Genomic DNA, 24,438 nt, shown 5'->3' with positions numbered 1-24,438 from the left:
CACCCAAGAAAAGTGATACTTTTTCTGTCACATCCATAACGCATCTTTTATTGGCGTTTTCTGGCATGCCCTAGATGCACTATGGGAATTGTTCTTGTTCTATCACTTCTCCAGTATGGTACAGCCTTAAAATATGCAACACCTGTTTAAATACTGGGAGACAATAAAACATGCACTGGGTCATTTGTTGCCATTTTGAGTTCAAGTGTCACGTCCATAACGCTGGAATTGCTCACAGCCAGGTTTAATAACACCCAAAAGCTTGAAGATCATGAACAGTTTAAATTTTATCGTAACCAGGTCAAGTATAAAAAAAACAAAAGCCAAGGCACTTCATCTTATCTAAGACACTTCATCTTATCTAAGATTGAAACCAGATTGAAGATATGAACTTCAATCTGGTTTCAGGTCCAACTACTCCACAGATACTTGCGTAATTCACCTGTGTGATTACATAAAACTAGAATGAAACTATTTATACAAATTTGAATGTATCTGGTGACCGTTTTAGCCTCAAAGAAGTCAGCTTTGACCAAGTACATAAAGGCTACGTTCACACTGCAGGCTGAAGTGACTCAAATCCGATCTTTTCGCCCATATGTGACCTGTATCCGATCTTTTATTGACAATATGAATGACACGGATCCGATTTTTTCAAATCCGACCCAGGCTGTTTGGATATGTGGTCCTAATTCCGATCCCTATCCGCTCTTTTCATATGCGACTTCAGTCTGAACCGCCAGGTCGCGTTCATCCGACTTACACGTCATCAACAAGCCACAAACGTCACTATTCTGCGCTGAAGTAGGCGGCGGGTCTCTCAAAAAAAGCTACAACAACATGGCGCATAATCACGGGCGCAGATAGAGGGGGGGGACTCGTCCCACCTAGATTTAAATTCACCTCGTTCGGTCCCCCCCCCCCACTTATAGGGAGGAAAAAACGTCTATGCTGTCTGTCTTTGCATAAGGCAAACCTCACGGAAAAATCAAAAGACTAATTACCATTCGGTTTATTGAGGTGCACAGCAGTGTATACATAGTTGCAACAATTCACATAAAACAAAGACTGATATTCGGTTGGTTGAGCTGCGCAGACTGCACAGGTTGCGAGCTCGAGCTTGGTTGCTATGATTACTAACAACAAGTTTGACAGGCATATCGGGGTTTGGGGTTGGTTTGCTGGCAGCTAGACCCCCCCCCCCCCCCCCCCCAGTTCAAAAAACGTATCTGCGCCCCTGCGCATGACATCAATGCGAGGGACGCTTCGGGCTGTGAAGGTTCTGAATCTTCTCAATGGAAGGACGCAGAGGTTAGGGAGCTGATTTCCATTTGGGGGGATGTAGCTATTCAAGCTAGATTGGATGAGTCATACCGCAACCGGGCGGTTTTACTTCCGTAAACACTAGCCATGCTCACTGCGTGTGACGTCGTCGTATCCCGCAATGCGCATGCGGAACACTTTTAGGTCGCTTTTCGTTCATACTGAGGATCACATACAAGTCGCGTATATTTGTTAATGTGAACGACCTCACAAAAAAATCGGATTTCACAAAAAAATCGGAATTGAGCATTAAGCCTTGCAGTGTGAACGTAGCGATAGTTCTTACTTCCATGAGTGCCAGTAAAGCAACTGGTCTAGACAACCTACCAGCCAGATTTCTTAAAGATGGGGCGGATGTTATTGCTCATCCAGTGAGGCACATTATAAACTTGTCGATCAGTAGCAGCAAGGTTCCCGATGACTTAAAGCTTGCTCGAGTGGTTCCACTATACAAGAAAAAAATCTAAAACTGAAGTTGGTAATTATAGACCTGTGTCAGTATTGAACGTAATGTCAAAGGTTTTTGAATGACTCATGTATAATCAGCTTAATGAGTATTTAATGGACCACAATTTACTGTATGAACTTCAATCTGGTTTCAGGTCCAACTACTCCACAGATACTTGCCTAATTCACCTGTGTGATTACATAAAACTAGAATGTGATAAAGGCAACTATACAGGTATGGTTATGCTTGATCTGCAAAAGGCCTTTGACACTGTCAATCACAACATTCTCTTAGATAAGATGAAGTGTCTTGGTATGTCTAGTCCTTGGCCCAATCCCAATTCTAATTTCTACCCCTCCCCCTTCCCCTTGAAACTGAGCTACAAGGGATAGGGCTTGAAATTCAACCCCTACGTATTGGGATAGCCCTTCAACGATCGCATACGTCATCGCGTACCTCCGTCAGCGTTTACGTTAGCAAAACGCGACCAAATGCGTCATTGGCTGCGACCAGCCGCTACAGTCAGAGCCAGAACCAGAAATCTCTGCTGGCAGGGTGTGATTTGTTAACTAACACCACTGAATGGGATATCTTTGGCGCTTCGTGCACCACATCCGACAGAATGAGGTGTCAGAACACTCATGTAAACAATAAAAGCGAGAATAACAGAACAAAACGTACGCAGTCAAGCAACCGAAAACAATACTCACTCCCAAAGCTTTTTAGCAGCAGCTTGGATTTCAGAAATCGCTGCTCATTCTCAGCTCGAAAGCGAATCAAGCGGCGTGTTTCCTCTGGATAACAACTTTAAAACACGTAAATAATGGAGAAAATACATTTATGACAATCTTTCGCCGCGGGAACCGCCATCTTTCTGAAATCCGCATGAAATCTCGCTGAAATCCGCATGGCATTGTGGGAAATCACTCAAACCCCTTCGTTCGGAGTCAGCTCCAGGAAAATCTCCGTTTGGAGGGGTACAGAAGCCCTACCCCTTCCCCTACCCCTCCGCGTTAACTGGGATTGGGATACCCCTACCCCTTCACGTGAACGCGCAAAATGGAGGGGAAGGGCCAAGGGGTTGGGCCAAGGGGTGAAATGGGATTCGGCCCTTCTGTCGGTTGGTTTAAATCATACTTATCAAACCGCAAACAGCTTGTGGACATAAATGGCACTATGTCGAATGAGTGTGATATAGAATGTGGTGTGCCCCAGGGATCAATACTTGGACCTCTTTTATTTCTCATATATGTGAATGATATGCCGGCAGCAGTCAATTGCAAGCTTTTATTATATGCCGATGACTCTGCACTACTTGTATCAGGCAGGAGCACAGTAGAAATTGAAGAAAGGCTCAGTAATGAAATGGCCAAGGTGCATGACTGGTTGGTTGACAATAAATTATCCTTGCACCTCGGTAAAACAGAATCAATACTTTTCGGGTCCAAAAGAAAATTAGCCAAATGTGACAGTATACAGGTTTCTTGTGGTGGGACTGACATTGGACCAAGGCAGTCGGTTACATATCTTGGTGTAAATCTGGATCAATCTCTCTCTGGCGAAGAGAGTGATCTCAAAGACTTCCGCCAAAATAAAATTTTTATACCGGAACTGTCGAAACTTTAATCTGAAAACCAGGAAGTTAATTGTATCTGCCTTGGTCCAGTGTCATTTTGACTATGCTTGCTCTTCTTGGTACAATGGCCTGACTAAGAGGAGCAAGTCAAGGTTACAAGTTGCCCAAAATAAGGTGATAAGGTTCATATTAGACCTCTCTCCCAGAGCACACATTGGTGTAGCAGAGTTCTCCAAAGTCGGTTTGCTGCCTGTACAGTATAGAGTTGAGCAACTCCAACTAAATCACATGTTTAACATTTAAGCGTGGAAATGCTCCTTCATACCTGAAAGGTCAATTTCATAGTGCAGCACAAACACATAATACAAGACAGAGTCAATCAGCTTTTTTTGTCCCTAGGGTGAATGGGTTTGGAAAGAATTCTTTTTGATTTTGTGGTGTTAAATGCTGGAATGGATTGCCAATCGAAGTAAGACAAATAGATTCAAAGTTTATTTTCAAAAAATGTGTAAAGGAACACCTAATTGCTAAAATAATGAATGAAGAAAATAACGATTTTAGTTACTATTAGTTATGTATGTATTAGGTGCCAAAATTGTACAGTAATTTTTATTTTTTACAATGGTTAAATACTTTATTTTACGAGTAGCTATTATGTTAATTTTAATTGTTTTTTTAATACAATTTTTGTTTTTAGTGATAAATTAGTTTAATTATAGTATGTTTATAATTTAAATATTTACGTTGTCAATTTTATTATTTTTATGTGCCAGGTTTGCCACAACCATCTTGTCATTTTGAGGACCACAATGGAAATAAGTGTATTTTGGTGCTTTTTGTGTCATCCTCGGCGATATGTACATGTATGTTTTTATCATATATATTTATATTGCCAAATCAAATCATTAGCACTTCCTAGCGTATCAGACATGTTCACTCAAACCGTTAAACTTGAGTATTGTTTTGTGGAATAAACCCGTTTCTTCAAGTTCAGGAAAACACGACTGTTTTTACTTTTATGTTTCGGAACTTGCCGTTAAATCTCGCGATGCTACGCGGCCAAATCTCGTATGTTAATTCACCGATCTGTTACGCTTCTTCAAGTCACGTTAAATATCGCGATAGCACACGATATGGCTTTCACTTCTTCAAACACCTTGACCAGCAAGCTTCAGCTACCCGAGTGTCATGTTTCAAAGATGGAGGACTTTTTGAGTTTTTGTATTCAACACACATTTATCAATATAATTGTCCTAAAACTGATTTTTTTTTTTTTTTTTTAATTTCCCCCCCACACTTTTTAAAATTCATTAGTATTCATCAGTCTCTGGAATGGTTGGTGGTCCAGCTGCTCTTGTGAAAACTGATTTCGTCCACAAGACTTGTCTCTAGATGCCCCTTTTCCACCAAAGCAGTTCCAGGGCTGGTTCGGGGCCAGTGCTTAGTTTGGAACCGGGTTTTCTGTTTCCACTGACAAAGAACTGGCTCTGTGGCCAGAAAAACCGGTTCCAGGCTAGCACCAGCTCTCTGCTGGGCCAGAGGAAAGAACCGCTTACGTCAGCGGGGGGCGGAGTTGTTAAGACCAACAACAATAAGACCGCGAAAGATCGCCACTTTTAAGTGACGAGAAGCAGCAGCTGTACAAACGCGAAGTCCTTTATTATTATTGTTGCTGTTGCTGCTTCTTCTGTGTTGTTTTTGCTTCAATATTCGCGCCAAGGTTTATGCAAACGTAGCGACTAGTGCTGTCAAGCGATTAAAATATTTAATCGCGATTAATGTCGCGACTGTCATAGTTAACTCGCGATTAATCGCAATTTAATCGCACATTTTTGTCACATGAAAAACCATTGTAATTCTCTTATCAGCATAAAGTGAATGGGCTTGCTTTGTACCAATTTTTTATTTTTTTTTTTAATTGCAGAGCATAACATTACGGAGCCGTAGAGGGGACATGGTGAATAAAAAAAATAACAAAGCGTGGGAACGACTTATAAGGCGTGCGCTCGGGTAATTAAAAGTGAGGGGACGAGTTAGGCCGAATCCCATTTCACCCCTTGGACCAACCCCTTGGCCCTTCCCCTCCATTTTGCGCGTTCACGTGAAGGGGTAGGGGTATCCCAATCCCAGTTAACGCGGAGGGGTAGGGCTTCTGTACCCCTCCAAACGGAGATTTTCCTGGAGCTGACTCCGAATGAAGGGGTTTGAGTGATTTCCCACAATGCCATGCGGATTTCAGCGAGATTTCATGCGGATTTCAGAAAGATGGCGGTTCCCGCGGCGAAAGATTGTCATAAATGTATTTTCTCCATTATTTACGTGTTTTAAAGTTGTTATCCAGAGGAAACACGCCGCTTGATTCGCTTTCGAGCTGAGAATGAGCAGCGATTTCTGAAATCCAAGCTGCTGCTAAAAAGCTTTGGGAGTGAGTATTGTTTTCGGTTGCTTGACTGCGTACGTTTTGTTCTGTTATTCTCACTTTTATTGTTTACATGAGTGTTCTGACACCTCATTCTGTCGGATGTGGTGCACGAAGCGCCAAAGATATCCCATTCAGTGGTGTTAGTTAACAAATCACACCCTGCCAGCAGAGATTTCTGGTTCTGGCTCTGACTGTAGCGGCTGGTCGCAGCCAATGACGCATTTGGTCGCGTTTTGCTAACGTAAACGCTGACGGAGGTACGCGATGACGTATGCGATCGTTGAAGGGCTATCCCAATACGTAAGGGTTGAATTTCAAGCCCTATCCCTTGTAGCTCAGTTTCAAGGGGAAGGGCCAAGGGGAAGGGGAAGGGGGAGGGGGAGGGGTAGAAATTAGAATTGGGATTGGGCCTTACTATGGCTCCGTCTTGTCACAGCCACTGCAAAGTCGGGCTGGAGCCGCCGATGGGAAAACGAAACCTAAGCCGAGCACCGTGGCTCTTCGTCCCGAGGCGCGGCAGCGCAAGCTGGTTCTTTGGGGGGAGGGCAGAGGACTCTGGATGTGCGGGGCGTGGCATTACAGTCTAGCTGCTATCGTTTTTCTAAGCAAAGTCTCTGTTCTGTTCCAAGTTCCTGGCAGTTTCAAAAGCTTATGAAAAACCTACATCATGTCACAGAGCGTTAATCTCGCGATAAAAAAATTATCGCCGTTAAAATTGAGTCAAGTTAATGCGGTAACACGACATTTTTGACAGCACTAGTAGTGACGTAACTGACGTATACAGCGACGTAATGACGTGTCTTCCCTTAGCACCGCGAGCGATGGAAAAGCAAACTGGTTCTCAGCTGGCTCGCAAGTTGAACGAGTTGTGAACCAGCACTGGCCCCAAACCAGCCCTGGAACTGATTTGGTGGAAAAGGGGGTATCTGTGAAGAAGTTCTGACTTCCTTGTTCTTCCAGAGATGGAGGAGAAATGTAGCATTTTAAAACTTGTAAAAATTTAAAATCACTGGGGCAGCATGGTGTAATGGTTAGCACTGTCACCTCACAGCAAGAAGGTTCTGGGTTCGAGTCCAGCAGGGGTCTTTCTGTGCGGAGTTTGCATGTTCTCCCCGTGTCTGCGTGGGTTTCCTCTGGGTGCTCCGGTTTCCCCCACAGTCCAAAGACATGCAGTAGGTTAACGTGGGGCGGCCTTGGGCTGAAGTGCCCTTGAGCAAGGTACCGAACCCGTGACTGCTTCCTGGGCGCTGTAGTATGGCTGCCCACTGCTCTGTGTGTGTGTTCACTGCTTCAGATGGGTTAAATGCAGAGATGAATCTCACTGTGCTTGAAGTGTACATGTGACAAATAAAGGTTTCTTCTTCCTGACTGTCCAAAAGTACGCCTCGCCTCAAGTGTTAGCGTTAAAGGGCACATCTTGGGTATATTTCAGAGCAAGATCAATGTAATTTTATGCTGATGATTTGCAGTTATATTTGCCCATGAGACCCAATGAAAATACGGCGCTTACTAAGTTACTGGATTGTATTACTGATGTAAAGCAGTGGCTGGCACGAAACTTTTTGCATTTGAACGACAGCAAAACAGAATGTATCTTATTTGGCACATGTTTTTTTACAACAAATTTTGGTACTCTGGCCCCCTTTTTTAAACAATTTGTACAAAATCTTGGGGTAACGTTTGACGGTGGGCTTAAATTTGATAAACAGATTAGTTCTGTTGTTAGAACGAGCTTTTTTCAACTTCGTCTCTTGGCCAAAGCGAAGCCGTTTCTCAGTCGGCAGGATCTCGAGAAAGCAATTCATGCATTTACCAGTTCGAGACTGGGCTATTGTAATACCCTGTATGTTGGCCTCAGCCAGTCTTCAATTTTACGTCTTCAACTTGTACAGAACGCTGCGGCCCGATTTTTAACAAGCACGTCTAGGAGTGAACACATTACTCCTGTGTTGTCGTCACTCCATTGGCTTCCAGTCCGTTTTAGAATTGATTTTAAACTTCTGTTTGTTTTTAATGCCATCAATGGCCTGGCTCCCTCTTACTTGTCTGAGATTTTAACTATCCGTGATCATGGTAGGGCCCTGCGTTCTTCGGGTCAGCTTCTGTTAGAAGTTCCAAGGTCGAGATATAAACAGTGGGGTGATCGTTCTTTTGCTGTCGCTGCTCCCAGACTGTGGAACAATCTGCCCCCCGACATTCGCACCACTATTGATCCCGGCCTTTTTAAATCAAAGTTGAAGACCTACTTTTTTAGACTGGCGTACAATCCTGACTAGGGGAGTCTTGTTTTTGAGGGGTGCTTCATTTCGTCTGTTTTATTTCATGTACTTCTGAAAGGCTTTTGGTAATCTGCAGCACGGTGGCACCTTCCGCAGTCAAAACCTGTGTCTGTGTTTTGGTGTTCTGTTTTATGGCTTTGATGTAAAGCACTTTGGGTACCTTTTGGTTATTGTAAAGGGCTATATAAATAAAATTTGATTGATTGATAATTCGCCTTATTTTATATTAAACTTTGGTCAAATATCTGTCGCATTTTGTGCAATTTTTTTTTTACCTTGCGCAATACCAGAAAAATTAACTTGAAATCAAGCCACTGATTTTCGTGACGTCGCGTCCAGGACGCCTCGTTCTGAATCCCATGTCAGCGTTGGTCTGTTTATGAGAAAATGACCTGGTGGTTTAATGTAATATTCTTCAACGTTATCACGTAATTATTAAAATGGTTAACAGATGTATCGTAGGAGGGTGTAGCAACACCAATCTTGATGGGATGAGTACTCGTCGTTTTCCAAAAGACCGGACAACGAGAGGGAAATGGGAGCGCTTTGTGCGAGGTGTGCAGACCACAGCATCATATGTAGGGCTCGCTTCATAAAGCCCGACAACTTTGAGAACTATTTGCAGTGAGAAATGGGCTTCAAGAAGCAACTTGATCTGAAAAAAAAAGACGCAGTTCCATCTGTTAGAATGCCCAAAGCAACACTCACTACGTTTACATGCACATAGAGAGAATCGAATTTCTGCCGTTGCTCGACTGAAATCGAAGTTCAAAATGCCATGTATACACCTTAATTCGGCTGAAATTGAACCGAACTTGATTTCTCGGAATCGAGCTACACGACCTAGTTTATGCGATTTCTGCCGAGCTACATTAGTGCATGTAAACCCTATCGAGCTAGTTGTCGAGCTACTTCCGGAAGTGACGAGTGACGAGACCACAAGCGGGAAACACAACAGCCTCGGTCGGCATGACAACGAATCATGACAACGGCATGAATCTTTTCTTTTTGTGGCATTGTTTGCACTGTTAAAATTTAGCTCACTTACTGTATCACCAAATACATCTGTACAGCTGTTGCATAGCTGTGAATTGTGTACATAAACAAGTCACTGTATTTGTGTGTGTGTGTGTGTGTGTATATATATATATATATATATATATATATATATATATATATATATATATATATATAAAAATGTGTGTACAACATCTGAAGAATGTCAATAAAAACAAAACAATTGAACTTTTTGTGTGTTTATTAAGACACAAGTTAAATTGTAAGCAAAAAAAAATTTTTTTGTAAGCAAAAAATGGACTTTAGAAAAATATTATTGTGCAAAATAAGTTGTCTTACAAAACAGTGGTCTGCGCTGGACAGTTTGTAGCCATAGTCTGTTAGAGCAAGCCTAACAGCTTGAGCACGGAACTGCTAGTGTTGCCAGATTGGGGGTTTTAATTGCATTTTAGCGGATTTGAACATGTTTTGGGCTGGAAAACGTCAGCAGTATCTGGCAACACTATAGCTCTTCTTCATGACGACAACCGGAAGTGTACCAACACGATGGGGCGTGTAGCGCCACGTGTGGCTCGGGTGCACAATGCACCTTGCACAATAGCCCGATTTCACTTGTGCATGTAGGATTGGATTTCTCTGGCACCCCTGCTGGGACCCTTTGCTCGATTACCAACAGCAGCTCGATTTGGACGTGCATGTAAACGTAGTCACTGTCTCCATCTGTGTCAGCGTCACCAAAAGAGCCAGCCGCGTTTGTTTCCCCTGACAGAAGGCGAAGTGCCGCATTCGAAGCCGAGGACCAAGCAGAGCCGAGAAAAAGACCAAGAAAATCGGCGATTCACAAGTTGACTGTTGCCAGGATAAGAAATAAGAGAGACTGTACTCTAAATTAGGTGTTCCCGTGTTTGTGTTTCAGCCTGCTGGCGGATCCGCACGTGACGTCACGAATCCGGATCAATCTGGCCCCAGACTCCCTTGGGATTTTTCCAGATGTGTTTTATTTTTTTCTGCTGTAGACAGATGGCCTTGTGCAAAATTACCCTTCCGGATGAGTGTGTAGAGGGACATACTTTTCATATAAAAAAAAATACTAAATTTGTCCAGGATATGCCCTTTAAGGAGCAGTCTGTTTTGTGCCCCACAGTATTTCAGCCCTCCGAACTTGCTTGCTTGCTTGCTTGCTTCTGCCGGGAGGTTAAAATAGAGACGCGTTAAAGACTTGATGTGAAATCTTGTGATATTACCTGCCATCAGCTAAAATGTAAACTATTCATCTCGCCTGTTGTGGCAAAATAAGACGCCGGTTAAATGTGAACCTGTCAGTTTTTGAAAGTTTGTCTTCGTGTGTGTTTGTCAGAGGCCGTATCAGGCATCACTCAACGCACTCTTATTGCCTTTATCAGATGGGCTGAAAATGACATTTTTAATATCAGATCTTAATCCGTCTGGCTTGGTTTCAACCGTGACTCTTGTGAGAGTTAATGTTGATGCTCATGATCCTCTGCCATTTGTGTTTATGAAGACTTGTGGTTTTTTTTGTGGAATAATCTCGATTTTTATTATATTTTCAATTTCAGAACAGGGAAGGAAGGCCAGCCGAAGGAGTACTACACCCTGGACTCCATCCTTTTCCTGCTCAACAATGTGCACCTTCCTCATCCGTCCTACGTGCGGCGAGCCGCTGTAAGTCCTCGGTGTCGTGATCCAAAATCACACCTGAACCTGGAGACCAAACGAAGAAACTGAAATTCAATCGGTTCAGTTCTGATACAGGGCTGGATGTTCAGCATGTGTTTAAAGCTGCTTTTACTCGGGCGCTCGCGCTGGAACTAGTTGCCCTGGTGCGCCTGCCCGTCTAAACGCACCCGGTGGCGTTCATCCATGTCAGTTATCATCTGGTCAAGACCGCTTTGTCGCAAATTCAACAGTCGTTTTTTCTCGAGTGCTTTTCCTTGTCAAACTTCTCCGCTTTTAAACAATGGAGTTGAGCGATTCTTGAGCCAATCGTAGTGATAACTGGACTAAACAAGTTCTTACTTTCGTCCAGCTGTGGGACGATGCAGGTATCCAGTCGGATTTGGAGAAATCGGGCCGCGATTTACCACCAAATCACTGAGCGGTTAAACAGAAACGAGAGGAACTTGTTCCTGGTGCCTATCAGGGCTCGACATTAACGGTTGTCCGCTTGTCCGGGACAAGTGATCCTTTATGTCGGGCAAGTGCCAAAATACGCCGATATTCGGGTTACATATCAAATTTATCAGTTTATTCACATGATTTCCGAAGCATCTCACTCGACATATTGTTTTGATGAATCGCCGGATGTTTCTCTTTGGAAAGAGCGATGTGCGCATACGCAATATTCCGCTTGTGAAACCGGCCAATACCGCTTCGTGTATTTGAGCTGAAAAGTAAACAGTCATTTATCAGACCCTCCAGGATGTTGCGATTTGCAACTTCAACGCAAATTCAACCAATCCCTGCGAATTCAGGGCGGTGTTGCAATTATATCCAATCCCCGCAACTTTCCCGCAAATTTGACCAATCGTTGGCGTCGTCTTGAGGCGACGTCGACAAACTACCTTCCGCCTTACTTCCGTGTATACGTTCAAGAGAAGCAGCATGCGCGAGTCAGTGTTTCTGTAGGCTTAAATTCTGTTACTGAAAGTGTGGTATGTTTACAGTGAAGGACTGTGTGCACTTTATTTTTTACTTAATACAAGAAATTAACGGATGCCAACATTTTTGCCAAAATGGTATTTTATTTTCCATTGTTTAGGCAGCTTCAGCATCATACTGTGAGATTCTGTTCAAATTTTTTTTTTTTCTTCTATGAAGCCTGAGCCATTTATTTTATTAGTTTATAATTATTGTTTAATTTAGTCTTCAGGAGAGACTGCCTGCACACGGTACTAGTATTAAGGTTTTTTTTTTTTTCTTACATGAAAGCTGAGGCGTTTATATTATATTTTAAGGTAACTTCATGTTGTGCTGTGAGGTTCTCTGCACTTTAACTTTTGTACCAACAGGTGCAGTTGGATACGTAAAGCCTATTTTTCTGCATTTTTGTAGTCCTGGTAATCTTTTATATTGGTAAAGTTGTTTATAGGACCATTTCTCAGTGTCTTTTTTTTTTTTTTTATCAATAGTTTTTAACTTAATATTTAACATATCACTCAATTTTAATCACAAGAGAAAATCGCAACAACTTCTCGCAATTTTTACTTCCTCCCGTGATGTAATCGCAACAAAAACCTAAAAAAACACTGCAACTTTCATCGCAACCATTAAATACCATACAGGAGCCACAAAGAATAATTAGACAATTATTAATCAGTGGAGGATATATATTCAAAGTTAATAATTTAAAAATGAAAATATACTATATAATTTTTCTGGTTTTCAATTTCTCATAAATAAATTGATTGATGGAGTCCAATTTTGTTCTGCAGTGAATAGATTGTGTTAAAGTAATTCTGGTGAAATTAGTTTATTACAAATAGTTTTTTTTTTTTTTTTCCCTCAAATTTTTCTTCGGACAAGTCAACTTCACATTCGGACAAGTAAATTTCCTTTCAACTTGCCCGACAAGACAAGTGGTTTCAAAAGTTAATGCACCGTAGAGCCCTGCCCATGTAAAAGCAGCTTAAGAAACCTCACTTAATCACTACAAGGGAACATTGGGTGGAGACTGAGGGGACATTTTGTGGGTTCGAGGGGACATTCAGTAGCAATAAGAGGGTTCTGGGGAGCACTTTAAGGGCCCATGGGGGATATTTTGGAGGGAGGGGGGTCCGTGGGGATGTATTGGGGTTTTCCTCCAGAGTAATGTTTCCATTGTGTTGCTGTTCTTGATGGGTTCTTCTCTCTCCTCTTCCTTCTGCTGCAGACAGAGAACATTCCTGTAGTCAGGAGACCGGACAGGAAGGACCTGCTGTCGTATCTCAATGGAGAAAGTTGTAAGTGCGAGGGCTGTGGTGTCACAAGTGGTTTGAAAACATGGAGATGAAGAGAGTGAATGGAAATGGGATCATGTTTTTTTTTTTTTTTTCCTCTCCCTCAGCTTCATCAACGAGTATTGACAGAAGCGCACCTATCGAGATCGGCCTCCAGCGGCCCACACAGGGTACGTCACATGGTTTTAGTCCACTCACTTGTTGGACAGTTGACAGTTTGTGTTGTGTAAGTGCAGGAAGAGTTTTATTGAAAACAGGCAGTGGTCGCGCGAGGCACAGACAGGATATCAGAGGGAATACGATCCTCAGTCCAAAAATGCACACAGGGTCAAAATCAGAATACAAGACCTTCACAAAGTCTGTGTGTTACTCAGAGTCCTTTATATAAATGTCTGTGCTGCAATTGAGCTCTAATCAGGAACAGGTGCATGGTCATTAGTCCTAATGGTGCTGTGAGAGATGAAACCAGACATCTGACGTATGGAGTGTGATGTTGGATGGTAACTCTCGACAGTAGTACTGTAAAGCGAAAGCGCTGGTTCACTGCTGTCCCCCAGGCACCCAGCAGAGTCGCACCATAATGAATGCTGTGGTGGTGTTTCTGGTGCGTGGCATGCGGTGTCAAAGAAAGGAGTAAATCTGTATCGTAAATGCGACACTTCTCACAATAACGTCACAGGACAATGCAGTGATTTATTGAAGTGGAAAACATGACACAATTCAGTGGTTCCTTCATGGTGCTGTACCTTTTATCAGTAAATCTCGTCGTCCATAGCTTATAGCCAACTCGGTGCTACGCGCCTCGCCGACTATCAGCTCGTGTATGACGAGATTGAGTGGAATCATTGTTTTATTCTATCCACATTCACTGGATATTGAGAAACAGATGCTGGGTCAGCAACTATTGTAAAGGTTTTATTAGGCGAAATTCTGAAAAACCTATCGATGGCCGCATGAATTGACTTTAGTGTTGCTTTTTTTGTAGAAAGCGCCGTCTTGCTGTCGTGCCAAGGTATAGAATAGCTTTAGTCATTTAATTCTTCCTTGGATGTTTCAGTTCTGTAACTTTTGCAATTTCTTCTTTCTTTGAGCTTTTGAACCAGGTGGAAAAAAACCCAACAAATTTTAATGCTTAAAGATGAAGAATCAGATCGTGCGATTGCTCACATCCAGTGAACGTGGATAGAATGAATACACTACCGTTCAAAAGTTTGGGGTCACTTTGAAATGTCCTTATTTATTTTTGAAAGAAAAGCACTGTTCTTTTCAATGAAGATCATTTTAAACTAATCAGAAATCCACTCTATACATTGCTAATGTGGTAAATGACTATTCTAGCTGCAAATGTCTGGTTTTTGGTGCAATATCTCCATAGGTGTATAGGGGCCCATTTCCAGCAACTCTCACTCCAGTGTTCTAATGGTACAATGTGTTTGCTCATTGCCTCAGAAGGCTCATGGATGATTAGAAAACCCTTGTACAATCATGTTAGCACAGCTGAAAACAGTTGAGCTCTTTAGAGAAGCTATAAAACTGACCTTCCTTTGAGCAGATTGAGTTTCTGGAGCATCACATTTGTGGGGTCGATTAAATGCTCAAAATGGCCAGAAAAATGTCTTGACTATATTTTCTATTCATTTTACAACTTATGGTGGTAAATAAAAGTGTGACTTTTTCATGGAAAACACTAAATTGTCTCGGTGACCCCAAACTTTTGAACAGTAGTGTAAATGTTATGTCATTATAAAGCAAGTTGGAACTGAACCTATGAAACCTCATGACCATTAGGAGACCAGTTGATGCATCATCATGAAATTTCACGAGTTTTCGATCTTGTCCTGACGACTGACTGGTGTACTTGCTAACCTTCTCATTGTACATTCCTGTTTACTGCCTGTTTGTATTGACTGACTGACTGTGACTGCCTTTCATATCTGGGCCATTCTCAGAAAATGTGACGAGTAACAGTCAAGACATTAAAAAAAAAAATGTCTAGACTAATCACTGTAAATACGCTTAATAGACCCCCCCCCACACACACACACACACATTTCATGAATTCGCAAACCAAGAGAGATCATTATTACTAATGCCCAGTTGTCTTTACCGTTACCCATAATGTCTTTACCGTTACTCTATAGCAGACCTGGGCATTTTACGGCCCGCGGGCCGCATCCGGCCGTTTGGTTCATTCTGACCGGCCCGCGTAAGGTTAATTAGAAATTACAAAATAAATGCATTTTCTAATTTTACCTCATGCATGGACTGAATGTGCATTGCTTTTATTTTGAAGTTGTGTTCAAGAAAAATGCAATGCGCGCAACATGAAATCCCACGAAACCTAATCCCGCGATAACTACTTCCGTAATTTGTCCAGACCAACCACAAACTTGTACGTCATCCTTCAAACGATCCAGCCAATCACATAGTGTGACGTCACCAGCAGGCACCGGAGCCCGAGCCGATCTGTAGATCTGATACCTACACCGAATCGACGTTTTCAGTGATGAAGTTTAACAAATCCAGGTATAGATTCTCTCTCACCGATAATCATCTGTCAGCTGTGCTTCGCATCTCCACCTCAGACATTCAACCTGACTTTGATGCACTCGTTAAAGACCAACAGAGACGAGATTTCTCTCACTGAACAAATAAACTGAAAAACACCAAATGAGGTGATTAGACTACAAATGCGGGCATCATTATTATAATATGATGCATCTTGTTTGATATTTGGAGTAGAAAGACAATATTGTGATGTCTTTATTGTGTTTTGGGGTGAATGTGACTGAAAAAAAATGGTACAAACGTTCATGTTTTGTTAACCATTGTTTTGGGAAATTTGATTGAATAAATGACATTTTTTGTAAGGCAACCTCTTTTTTTTTTTTTTTTTTTTTTTTTTCCATACTCTTACCAGTTTGTAAAAACAATGTTATTTACTGCTTTATATAAAGAAATACAATTAATATTATGCAGAATTTAGTTCAGCCTTTTGGTCCGGCCCTCCACAAAATTTTCTGTTTCTCATGTGGCCCCACGGAAAAAATAATTGCCCACCCCTGCTCTATAGGGTAACGGAAAGACATGGCATTTTTGGGTCCGTGAGTGCAGAAAAACAAACAAATTATGCATTTATTATCCCATCCTAACTTGCTACTTGGCCGACTAAACTTTTTCAACATGCAGCATCATGATCATTCGGGGGTAACGGTAAAGACGGTTAATTTCCCTGACATCTTGAAATTTCATATTTACCTGATCAGTATCCTGGATTCCAACTTTTATGCGCCTATATCTTTTTTTCAAAATGGCTGCTCGACATCCTGGTCCTTCCTCATGTAGCTGCACTGCCCTCTATTGTCAAAGCCCTGAGTTGCAGCATGATTTTACCATTTGGGTAACAGTAAAGACATCAAGAAAGTACACATTCTTGCGCATATATTTTAGGCTGTACACCAAAAACCACTGAAGCAAAGATCATGATATTTTCCACAGTAAAAAGTGACAGTATAGACGTAATATTTCAAAAAAGAAAATGAAAATTTTTTTGAATTTTCACTTCAAATTTCCCTAATCCTCTTTGAGACATGATGATGTTTTGGTATATTTAGGCTAAATAACATTTTTACAAGTTGTCTCAATTTTTATTTTTTTTTTAAACCGGTCTGTTAAATTCTTTAAAATAAATGTACGAGAGAGCGCCAGGGTTAATGGTTTTTGAGGAAAAACAAACTTCATGTTTAAAACTGAAATGGTCCATTTGCTGACTGCTTGCGAATGAACTTAATGACGGTTTTACTGACATGCTTCCTGACGTACTGACTCGATGTCTGTCTGTCTGTCTTAATTTACTTTCGAGTTATGGTAACCTCTATTATTCAACTGATTTACAGAAATAACTTATTCTAGTCAAGTTCCTGCTTTCTAGTGTTTCATTTTGACTCATTCATGCGAGTTAATTTGAGCCCGAGAATTGTGTGTTTGAGCAGTTAAAAGGGCCGCAGATGAAGCGTCTTCTGAAGCAAAAAAGCCACGAGTTGAGGTAAGCCAAGCAGATTAATGTAAGCGATGTGCGCCTGTATAGCTGGCATGTATCTGGGATTGAAATTTGTGTGTGTAAGGATGAAGAACGGGTGCGTCTGGATAAGGAGCGTCTGGCTGCTCGTCTGGAAGGCCATAAGGAAGGCATCGTGCAGACAGATCAGATCCGGTATGAGTTTTGGTTTTTTTTTTTTTTTTTTCCTCTCTCTGTCTGTCTCTCTCTCATGTATAATCAAACAGCCACCGAGACTCGGAGGAAGATGGATGAAGGTTGTCATGCAGCAGAAATAAGAGCCGTCTCCCGTAAAATTGGCTTGCCTGTAAGCAAATTGCCTAAAAAAACCCTCCTCGTTTCCACGTATAATACGAATCCGCAGCAAATGGCTCAGCACAGGTTTCCTCATTCTGCTTACTGTAAGATCTCTCATCCTGCGTTCCTATATAATTTTTCTTCATAACTTTTATTTTATTTTTCAAGACATGGAAATCGGCAGCACATAGATGCATGGATTAAAGTTTTCCGTCAACTGAACTCTCCCAAGGCCAAATGTGAGGTCGGTGCTGATCCGAGGAGAATTAAAATGACGGGTGGTTGGGTAGAGATTGGGTTATAACACTGATGTGTTGCAACACCATCAACTATCAGCAGGGTTTATTTAACTTCTTTGTTTTTGAGCCATGCTTTGTGTCGTTCATTTCCTATGTTCGATCATGTTTAAACGTTCGCTGTCTACGGAGCGGCATTAAAAAAACATGCGCTGTCAAAATTGGCAAAATACATTCCCGTGTGCTTGGCGTGCTTGTGTCTGACCATTTCTGTTTTGGATTAATTAAATCTCGCCAAAATGACTTAGTTCAAACCTGGACATATAGAAATAGAGCATGTTAAAAAAAAATAAACCCCGGAAAGCCCGCTCCTCTGCTTCAGCCAGACTTGAAGACCCGACGGTGCAATGCTTGCAGACTGTCAGAAGTAATTAGACCTAAATTTATAGCTAATAAATCAGCAGACGCCCCAACAATTATTATTTTCGTTAGGCCAGTGTGTAAGGTATGTTAGAACCGTGCCTTATAGCCTACGTTAGATCTCAATTTAAAGGACGTTTGAGGAGTTGGAGGCTGCGAGCGCAATGATGATCCGACATGCGCTAAACTTTATTCCCTGAAAATCATACACCAGCGTTCAATGCCCCAAACAGTCAAAATGTCTAGAAGACTGCGGTTAAATAATAATCATAGCCTACTAAGTTAAATTACGTCAAAACATCTGTTTCTGGTCTATGAAATGATGGAGGAAAATGAGAACGAACGCAAAGTAGATGGCAGCCAACTTCACGCCATCTTTTAGGGAACTTAACACTCGTGTTGGCCACAGTATTTCTCTTAATTGTTTTTGAAATCGTATTCAACACAAAGTAAGGTCAAACCCCAATTTTAATTTAAGCGAAGATCCAAACTTTTTTCTATATTGACGTCGAGCACAGAGGAGCATGTCGTTCTGCTTTGGGTTTCGGCAGCATGGATGCGCTTTACATGAAAGAAGGCACTGATGTGTCTGCCATCGATAAAGGTGTAAAAAACAAGTGGAGGTGGGCTCGGCTGTACGGAATAGGTGAAAACGGAAAGCCATTTAGTTCATGGTGCAAAAAACTAAACATTCCAGGCGCTTGCATTTGTGTGGTTTGCCACAAAAAAAATAATATACGGAAGCAATGGAAAGAGAGTGCAATAAATTGAATATATTAATCCATTAATTAATTAATAATAGTTATCAATTAATCAGTTATCAGTTTTTTTTTTTTTTTTTTTTTTTGCTTTAATCCATGTACAACCCCGATTCCAAAAAAGTTGAGACAAAGTACAAATTGTAAATAAAAACGGAATGCAATGATGTGGAAGTTTCAAAATTCCATATTTTATTCAGAATAGAACATAGATGACATATCAAATGTTTAAACTGAGAAAATTTATCATTTAAAGAGAAAAATTAGGTGATTTTAAATTTCATGACAACAACACATCTCAAAAAAGTTGGGACAAGGCCATGTTTCCCACTGTGAGACATCCCCTTTTCTCTTTACAACAGTCTGTAAACGTCTGGGGACTGAGGAGACAAGTTGCTCAAGTTTAGGGATAGGAATGTTAACCCATTCTTGTCTAATGTAGGATTCTAGTTGCTCAACTGTCTTAGGTCTTTTTTGTCATATCTGGCTGGCCAGTTCAGTACCCGGACCCTTCTTCTACGCAGCCATGATGCTGTAATTGATGCAGTATGTGGTTTGGCATTGTCATGTTGGAAAATGCAAGGTCTTCCCTGAAAGAGACGTCGTCTGGATGGGAGCATATGTTGCTCTAGAACCTGGATATACCTTTCAGCATTGATGGTGTCTTTCCAGATGTGTAAGCTGCCCATGCCACACGCACTAATGCAACCCCATACCATCAGAGATGCAGGCTTCTGAACTGAGCGCCGAGAACAACTTGGGTCGTCCTTCTCCTCTTTAGTCCGAATGACACGGCGTCCCTGATTTCCATAAAGAACTTCAAATTTTGATTCGTCTGACCACAGAACAGTTTTCCACTTTGCCACTGTCCATTTTAAATGAGCCTTGGCCCAGAGAAGACGTCTGCGCTTCTGGATCGTGTTTAGATACGGCTTCTTCTTTGAACTATAGAGTTTTAGCTGGCAACGGCGGATGGCACGGTGAATTGTGTTCACAGATAATGTTCTCTGGAAATATTCCTGAGCCCATTTTGTGATTTCCAATACAGAAGCATGCCTGTATGTGATGCAGTGCCGTCTAAGGGCCCGAAGATCACGGGCACCCGGTATGGTTTTCCGGCCTTGACCCTTACGCACAGAGATTCTTCCAGATTCTCTGAATCTTTTGATGATATTATGCACTGTAGATGATGATATGTTCAAACTCTTTGCAATTTTACACTGTTGAACTCCTTTCTGATATTGCTCCACTATTTGTCGGCGCAGAATTAGGGGGATTGGTGATCCTCTTCCCATCTTTACTTCTGAGAGCCGCTGCCACTCCAAGATGCTCTTTTTATGCCCAGTCATGTTAATGACCTATTGCCAGTTGACCTAATGAGTTGCAATTTGGTCCTCCAGCTGTTCCTTTTTTGTACCTTTTAACTTTTCCAGCCTCTTATTGCCCCTGTCCCAACTTTTTTGAGATGTGTTGCTGTCATGAAATTTCAAATGAGCCAATATTTCATATGTTGTCTGTTTTATTCTGAATACAATATCAGTTTTTGAGATTTGTAAATTATTGGATTCCGTTTTTATTTACAATTTGTACTTTGTCCCAACTTTTTTGGAATCGGGGTTGTAGATGGTTGTATACCGAACACAAAGTTTGAAAGATTAGTATTTAATTATGCTAATTAGGGTGGTCCCAAATTTTTTTTTTTTTTAGCATTTTGTTACGACCACCTTTACCTTTTTTTTTTTTTTTTTTTTTTTTTTTTTTAAACATTGCCTAAAAGAAGTTATTGTGCGAAATTTGGTTAAGATTGAACAATGTTTAGAGGTGCCACAAAGCCATTAAAGTTTTCACTCAAGACACTATATAAAATAATGTGGCTTATTAACTGTTTCATATTAATACAAACAATACAGTAATATAACTTCCTGTGTTCAAAGTAACAATAGCTATTACTTGCCTGTGATTTTCTAAACCCTTCGGTATTCTGGTATCTTGTGGAGACAAAAGAACACGCTAAGGACTTCCCTAGCAGAAGGAAGCTTTCTCCCAGATAGTTCCTTGGAAGTGGGACCAATTAACCAAACGTAATTGTCCTTTCTGGTGTTGTGCTTTGCACCACCGGTACTACTTGTATTCCTGTTGCTAGCCATCTGAAAAACATTCACAACTTCATCAGCATATTACGATCAGTGCTCGTTGTTTAAGAACCCCTTAGTGCATGAAAGTTAACCTTCTGTCAGTCTATAAACTCTTCCTGCCTCTTCTTTTTCATAGAAGTGGCATATTCCCTCTAGAACTGTGACTTTTTGGGGGTTTGAGATCTTCTCTGCAACAGTCTACGCACCAACTAATGTTAATGGCTTAACCCGATTTGCAACCTCGTGTGGCACCTCTAAATATTAACCAATTTTTCTGAAATCTTGCTTGTTGCCTTCTTTTAGCCTATGTAAATAAATGGTAGGGTGGTCGGAATGTTTTGGTAAAAAAAATTTTTCCCATACATTACGGGACCACCCTAATGCTAATTGGGTAAAAATTTTAAATCGATACACTCAGGAAAAAAGTAAGTATTTCTAATCTCCTCTTTGTGCTTTGTAAGCCCTTTGTATTTCTCAAAAGTAAGGCCAACTAGTGTTTGAAAAAATAATTATATATGTTTACCAGCTGGGAGGTCCGTATCGTGAAATACCGTGAGTGAGGTCTTGGGCTGTGGTCGGTATTCAAGGCCGAGGTCACGGTATTTCACCATACGGACCGACCTTAAGCTGGTAAATAATATATTTATTTTTTTCTTTACCAAATTGTAACAGAAAACGAGAGCGCCCGAAAGGGAAAACCGAGCCGCCATTTTGAATCCTCATTCACGGCTGTAATGCAAATGGCTTCCTCCTCGGTATACAAGTGCACTTCCATGGCAGGAAAAAAAATTACATTTTGCCGCCTATGTAGTCCCCTATTTATACAAAATTGAGTCATTCAGGATTCAGCCATGTTTTTGCTCGGCGTTAGCAACAGTTACAGGTTTTTAGCTTTCTCCTGAAATGTTTTATTTTGTCTTCCTCAGGGTAGTAAAACTCGCTTTCGCTGTGAACACTGTCGTTATCGCTATTAATGCTATTCTCCTGAGAAATGCTGGCAAAAATTTCAGATTTTGGATAAAAATCTTATTAAAAAAAAAAAGATAAATGTTGACAAATTCTACTATGTTTGTTGCTGTGAACGAGCGAGTCACTAGAGGTCCGTAACCCGGGTCCGTATTGTAGGATACGGACCTGCTCGCCAGCCAATCAGAGCGCAGGATTTGATGAAAAATAATCTAAGTTACTGATAGTTGTTTGCACTACGGCAGCCGTTTAGACCACCAGATATTTCACTTCCGGTAAAACCTGCTAAGAAAAGTCTCACGTGACTGAAACCCAGCAATTTGCTTCTAAAAGCATATAAAGGAATGAACTGATGAAGATGATGATTTTTTTTTTTAATATATAAATATCTCACTCTGGAGATTGAATTCAGAGATTCTTTTATGGCAGGTTACAGGTTTATCGCCACACACTCTGAATTTCAAAGACCTATAGCGTATTAGAACAAGTGCGTTCGTTAATCTAAACCATCAGGGCTGCGGTTCAACTAAACGAATCGACGCCTTCTGGCCAATCAGAATGCGGGATTCGACAGCGTCGTGGTACAAGACATCCAATAATATGGTTTTGCGTCATATTCCGTTCGCTCTTGTTTCCCTCAGCTCGCTCTCGGAGGCCATGTCCGTGGAGAAGATCGCCGCCATCAAAGCCAAAATCATGGCCAAAAAGCGCTCGACCATTAAAACCGACCTGGACGACGACATCACGCTGAAGCAGAGGAGCTTCGTGGACGCCGAGGTGGACGTGACGAGGGACATCGTGAGCAGAGAGAGGGTGTGGAGGACCCGGACCACCATCTTGCAGAGCAGCGGGAAGGTGAGCGTCATTCACGTTGTCGGTTTCATAATTATCGGTGAAAATGATTTACGTCAACTTCTGTTTGTTTATTCATTAAAAAAAAAAGTTCTCTCTTCACGTTGAGTGCAGTGCGCGTTAATGTTTGCTTTTCCTGCAAAATGTTTTTTCAAAATTATTGGCACCCACGAAGAAAGTATTTCCTCCATGAAGCGCTTCCCTTTTATCGTGTCCTCTAATATGGCTCGAGACACCACTTCTGGGGAAATCAACGGTTTCCTTTTGGCCTTGTGTGTGTTACCGAAGAATTATTTTCACTGTGCTGATATTATTTCCACCCATATTGAAAGAAAATGCACAACTGTAAGTCATTTTTGTGTCTTTTTTATTTCTGCAACTGAGAGTGGAAGTTTTAAAATGATGGTGTATAAATTAATACAGCGCTCTTGTTTTGTTGAAGGGTGCCAATAATTCTACATATACCGTAACGGTTGTGTTCACGTTAAGTTTCCATTTCAGCTCAAGACGCTTTTGAGTTAAATTTAGAACTATGGGATCGTCAGGGATCTGTTTATGTAATATCAATGCTTGTATTGTGTTGAGCATACTTATTCTGAAATATGCTCAGTGCTTGCAGCTGCAGTACCTGCCTCGCCCGCAAGGTGGCAGCACTGTCGTGATGAAACCTGCCCTGGATCGTGTCTCTGACCGTTAACCTGTTTGTGGTGTTGCTTCAGGCTATAAATAGTCTCACTGTGACTATAAACCATTTATGCAAGCCTATGTTAGGATTTTTTAAGCACTTTTATCCTTAATTTATTCTTTTATTATTTGCCTTGTTAATTTTTTAGGTTTAATGAGTGTGTTATTTCCTAGCTAGGAGGTCCGTATGGTGAAATCCCGTGACCGAGGTCTTGAAAGTACTGAGCGAGGCCCTCTGGGCCGAGGTCACGGTATTTCACCGTACGGACCGACCTTAAGCTGGTAAATAATATATTTATTTTTTTCTTTACCAAATTCTAACAGAAAACGAGAGCGCCCGAAAGGGAAAACTGAGCCGAGCCGCCATTTTGAATCCTCATTCACGGCTGTAATGCAAATGGCTTCCTCCTCGGTATACAAGTGCACTTCCATGGCAGGAAAAAAACTACGTTTTGCCGCCTATGTAGTCCCCTATTTATACAAATAGGAGTCATTCAGGATTCAGCCATGTTTTTGCTCGGCGTTAGCAACAGTTACAGGTTTTTAGCTTTCTCCTGAAATGTTTTTTTATTTCTTCTTCCTCAGGGTCGTAAAACTCGCTTTCGCTGTGAACACTGTCGTTATCGCTATCCGTGCTGTAAAATTAATGCTGTTCTCCTGAGAAATGCGTAAATAAATGTTGACAAAAATGGCTACTATGTTTGTTGCTGCTGTGAACAAGCGAGTCGCCAGAGGCCCGTATCCGGGGTCCGTATCGTAGGATACGGACTCGCTCGCCAACCAATCAGAGTGCAGGATTTGATGGAAACCGGACCCCGAAAAAAATAAGTAACGTTATTTAAACGCCTCGCAGAGCAGAGGGCGAAAACGAGTTTAGTGTAACGTGACTGGCTTTGACACTTGCTCCACGGCTGTTTATCGACCTTCACACTTCGACACGGTTATTTTTGGAGCTGAAGGAAGGAGACCGCGAGCGTTTTTGTTTATTTGTGGCGTTTTTGTTTTGCTGACG

General features: G+C 41.5%; 1 protein-coding gene across 1 annotated transcript in view; it reads left to right on the top strand.

Annotated features, from left to right (window-relative positions):
* The window catches only part of cdc73 (cell division cycle 73, Paf1/RNA polymerase II complex component, homolog (S. cerevisiae)), a 104,826-nt gene that overhangs the window by 1,392 nt on the left and 78,996 nt on the right, over positions 1-24,438 (top strand). Inside the window, exons 2-7 of the mRNA XM_060928484.1 lie at positions 10,643-10,748; positions 12,955-13,024; positions 13,129-13,191; positions 17,014-17,066; positions 17,146-17,234; positions 22,532-22,745. Of these exons, the coding sequence (XP_060784467.1) occupies positions 10,643-10,748; positions 12,955-13,024; positions 13,129-13,191; positions 17,014-17,066; positions 17,146-17,234; positions 22,532-22,745 (595 nt within the window). The remainder of the gene's footprint in view (positions 1-10,642; positions 10,749-12,954; positions 13,025-13,128; positions 13,192-17,013; positions 17,067-17,145; positions 17,235-22,531; positions 22,746-24,438) is intronic.

This window comes from Neoarius graeffei, chromosome 1 (genome assembly GCF_027579695.1).
Source record: "Neoarius graeffei isolate fNeoGra1 chromosome 1, fNeoGra1.pri, whole genome shotgun sequence".
NCBI classification, from domain to species: Eukaryota; Metazoa; Chordata; class Actinopteri; order Siluriformes; family Ariidae; genus Neoarius; species Neoarius graeffei.
Note: the sequence above shows the minus strand (reverse complement) of the source record. Positions and strands in the feature narration are given on the sequence as shown.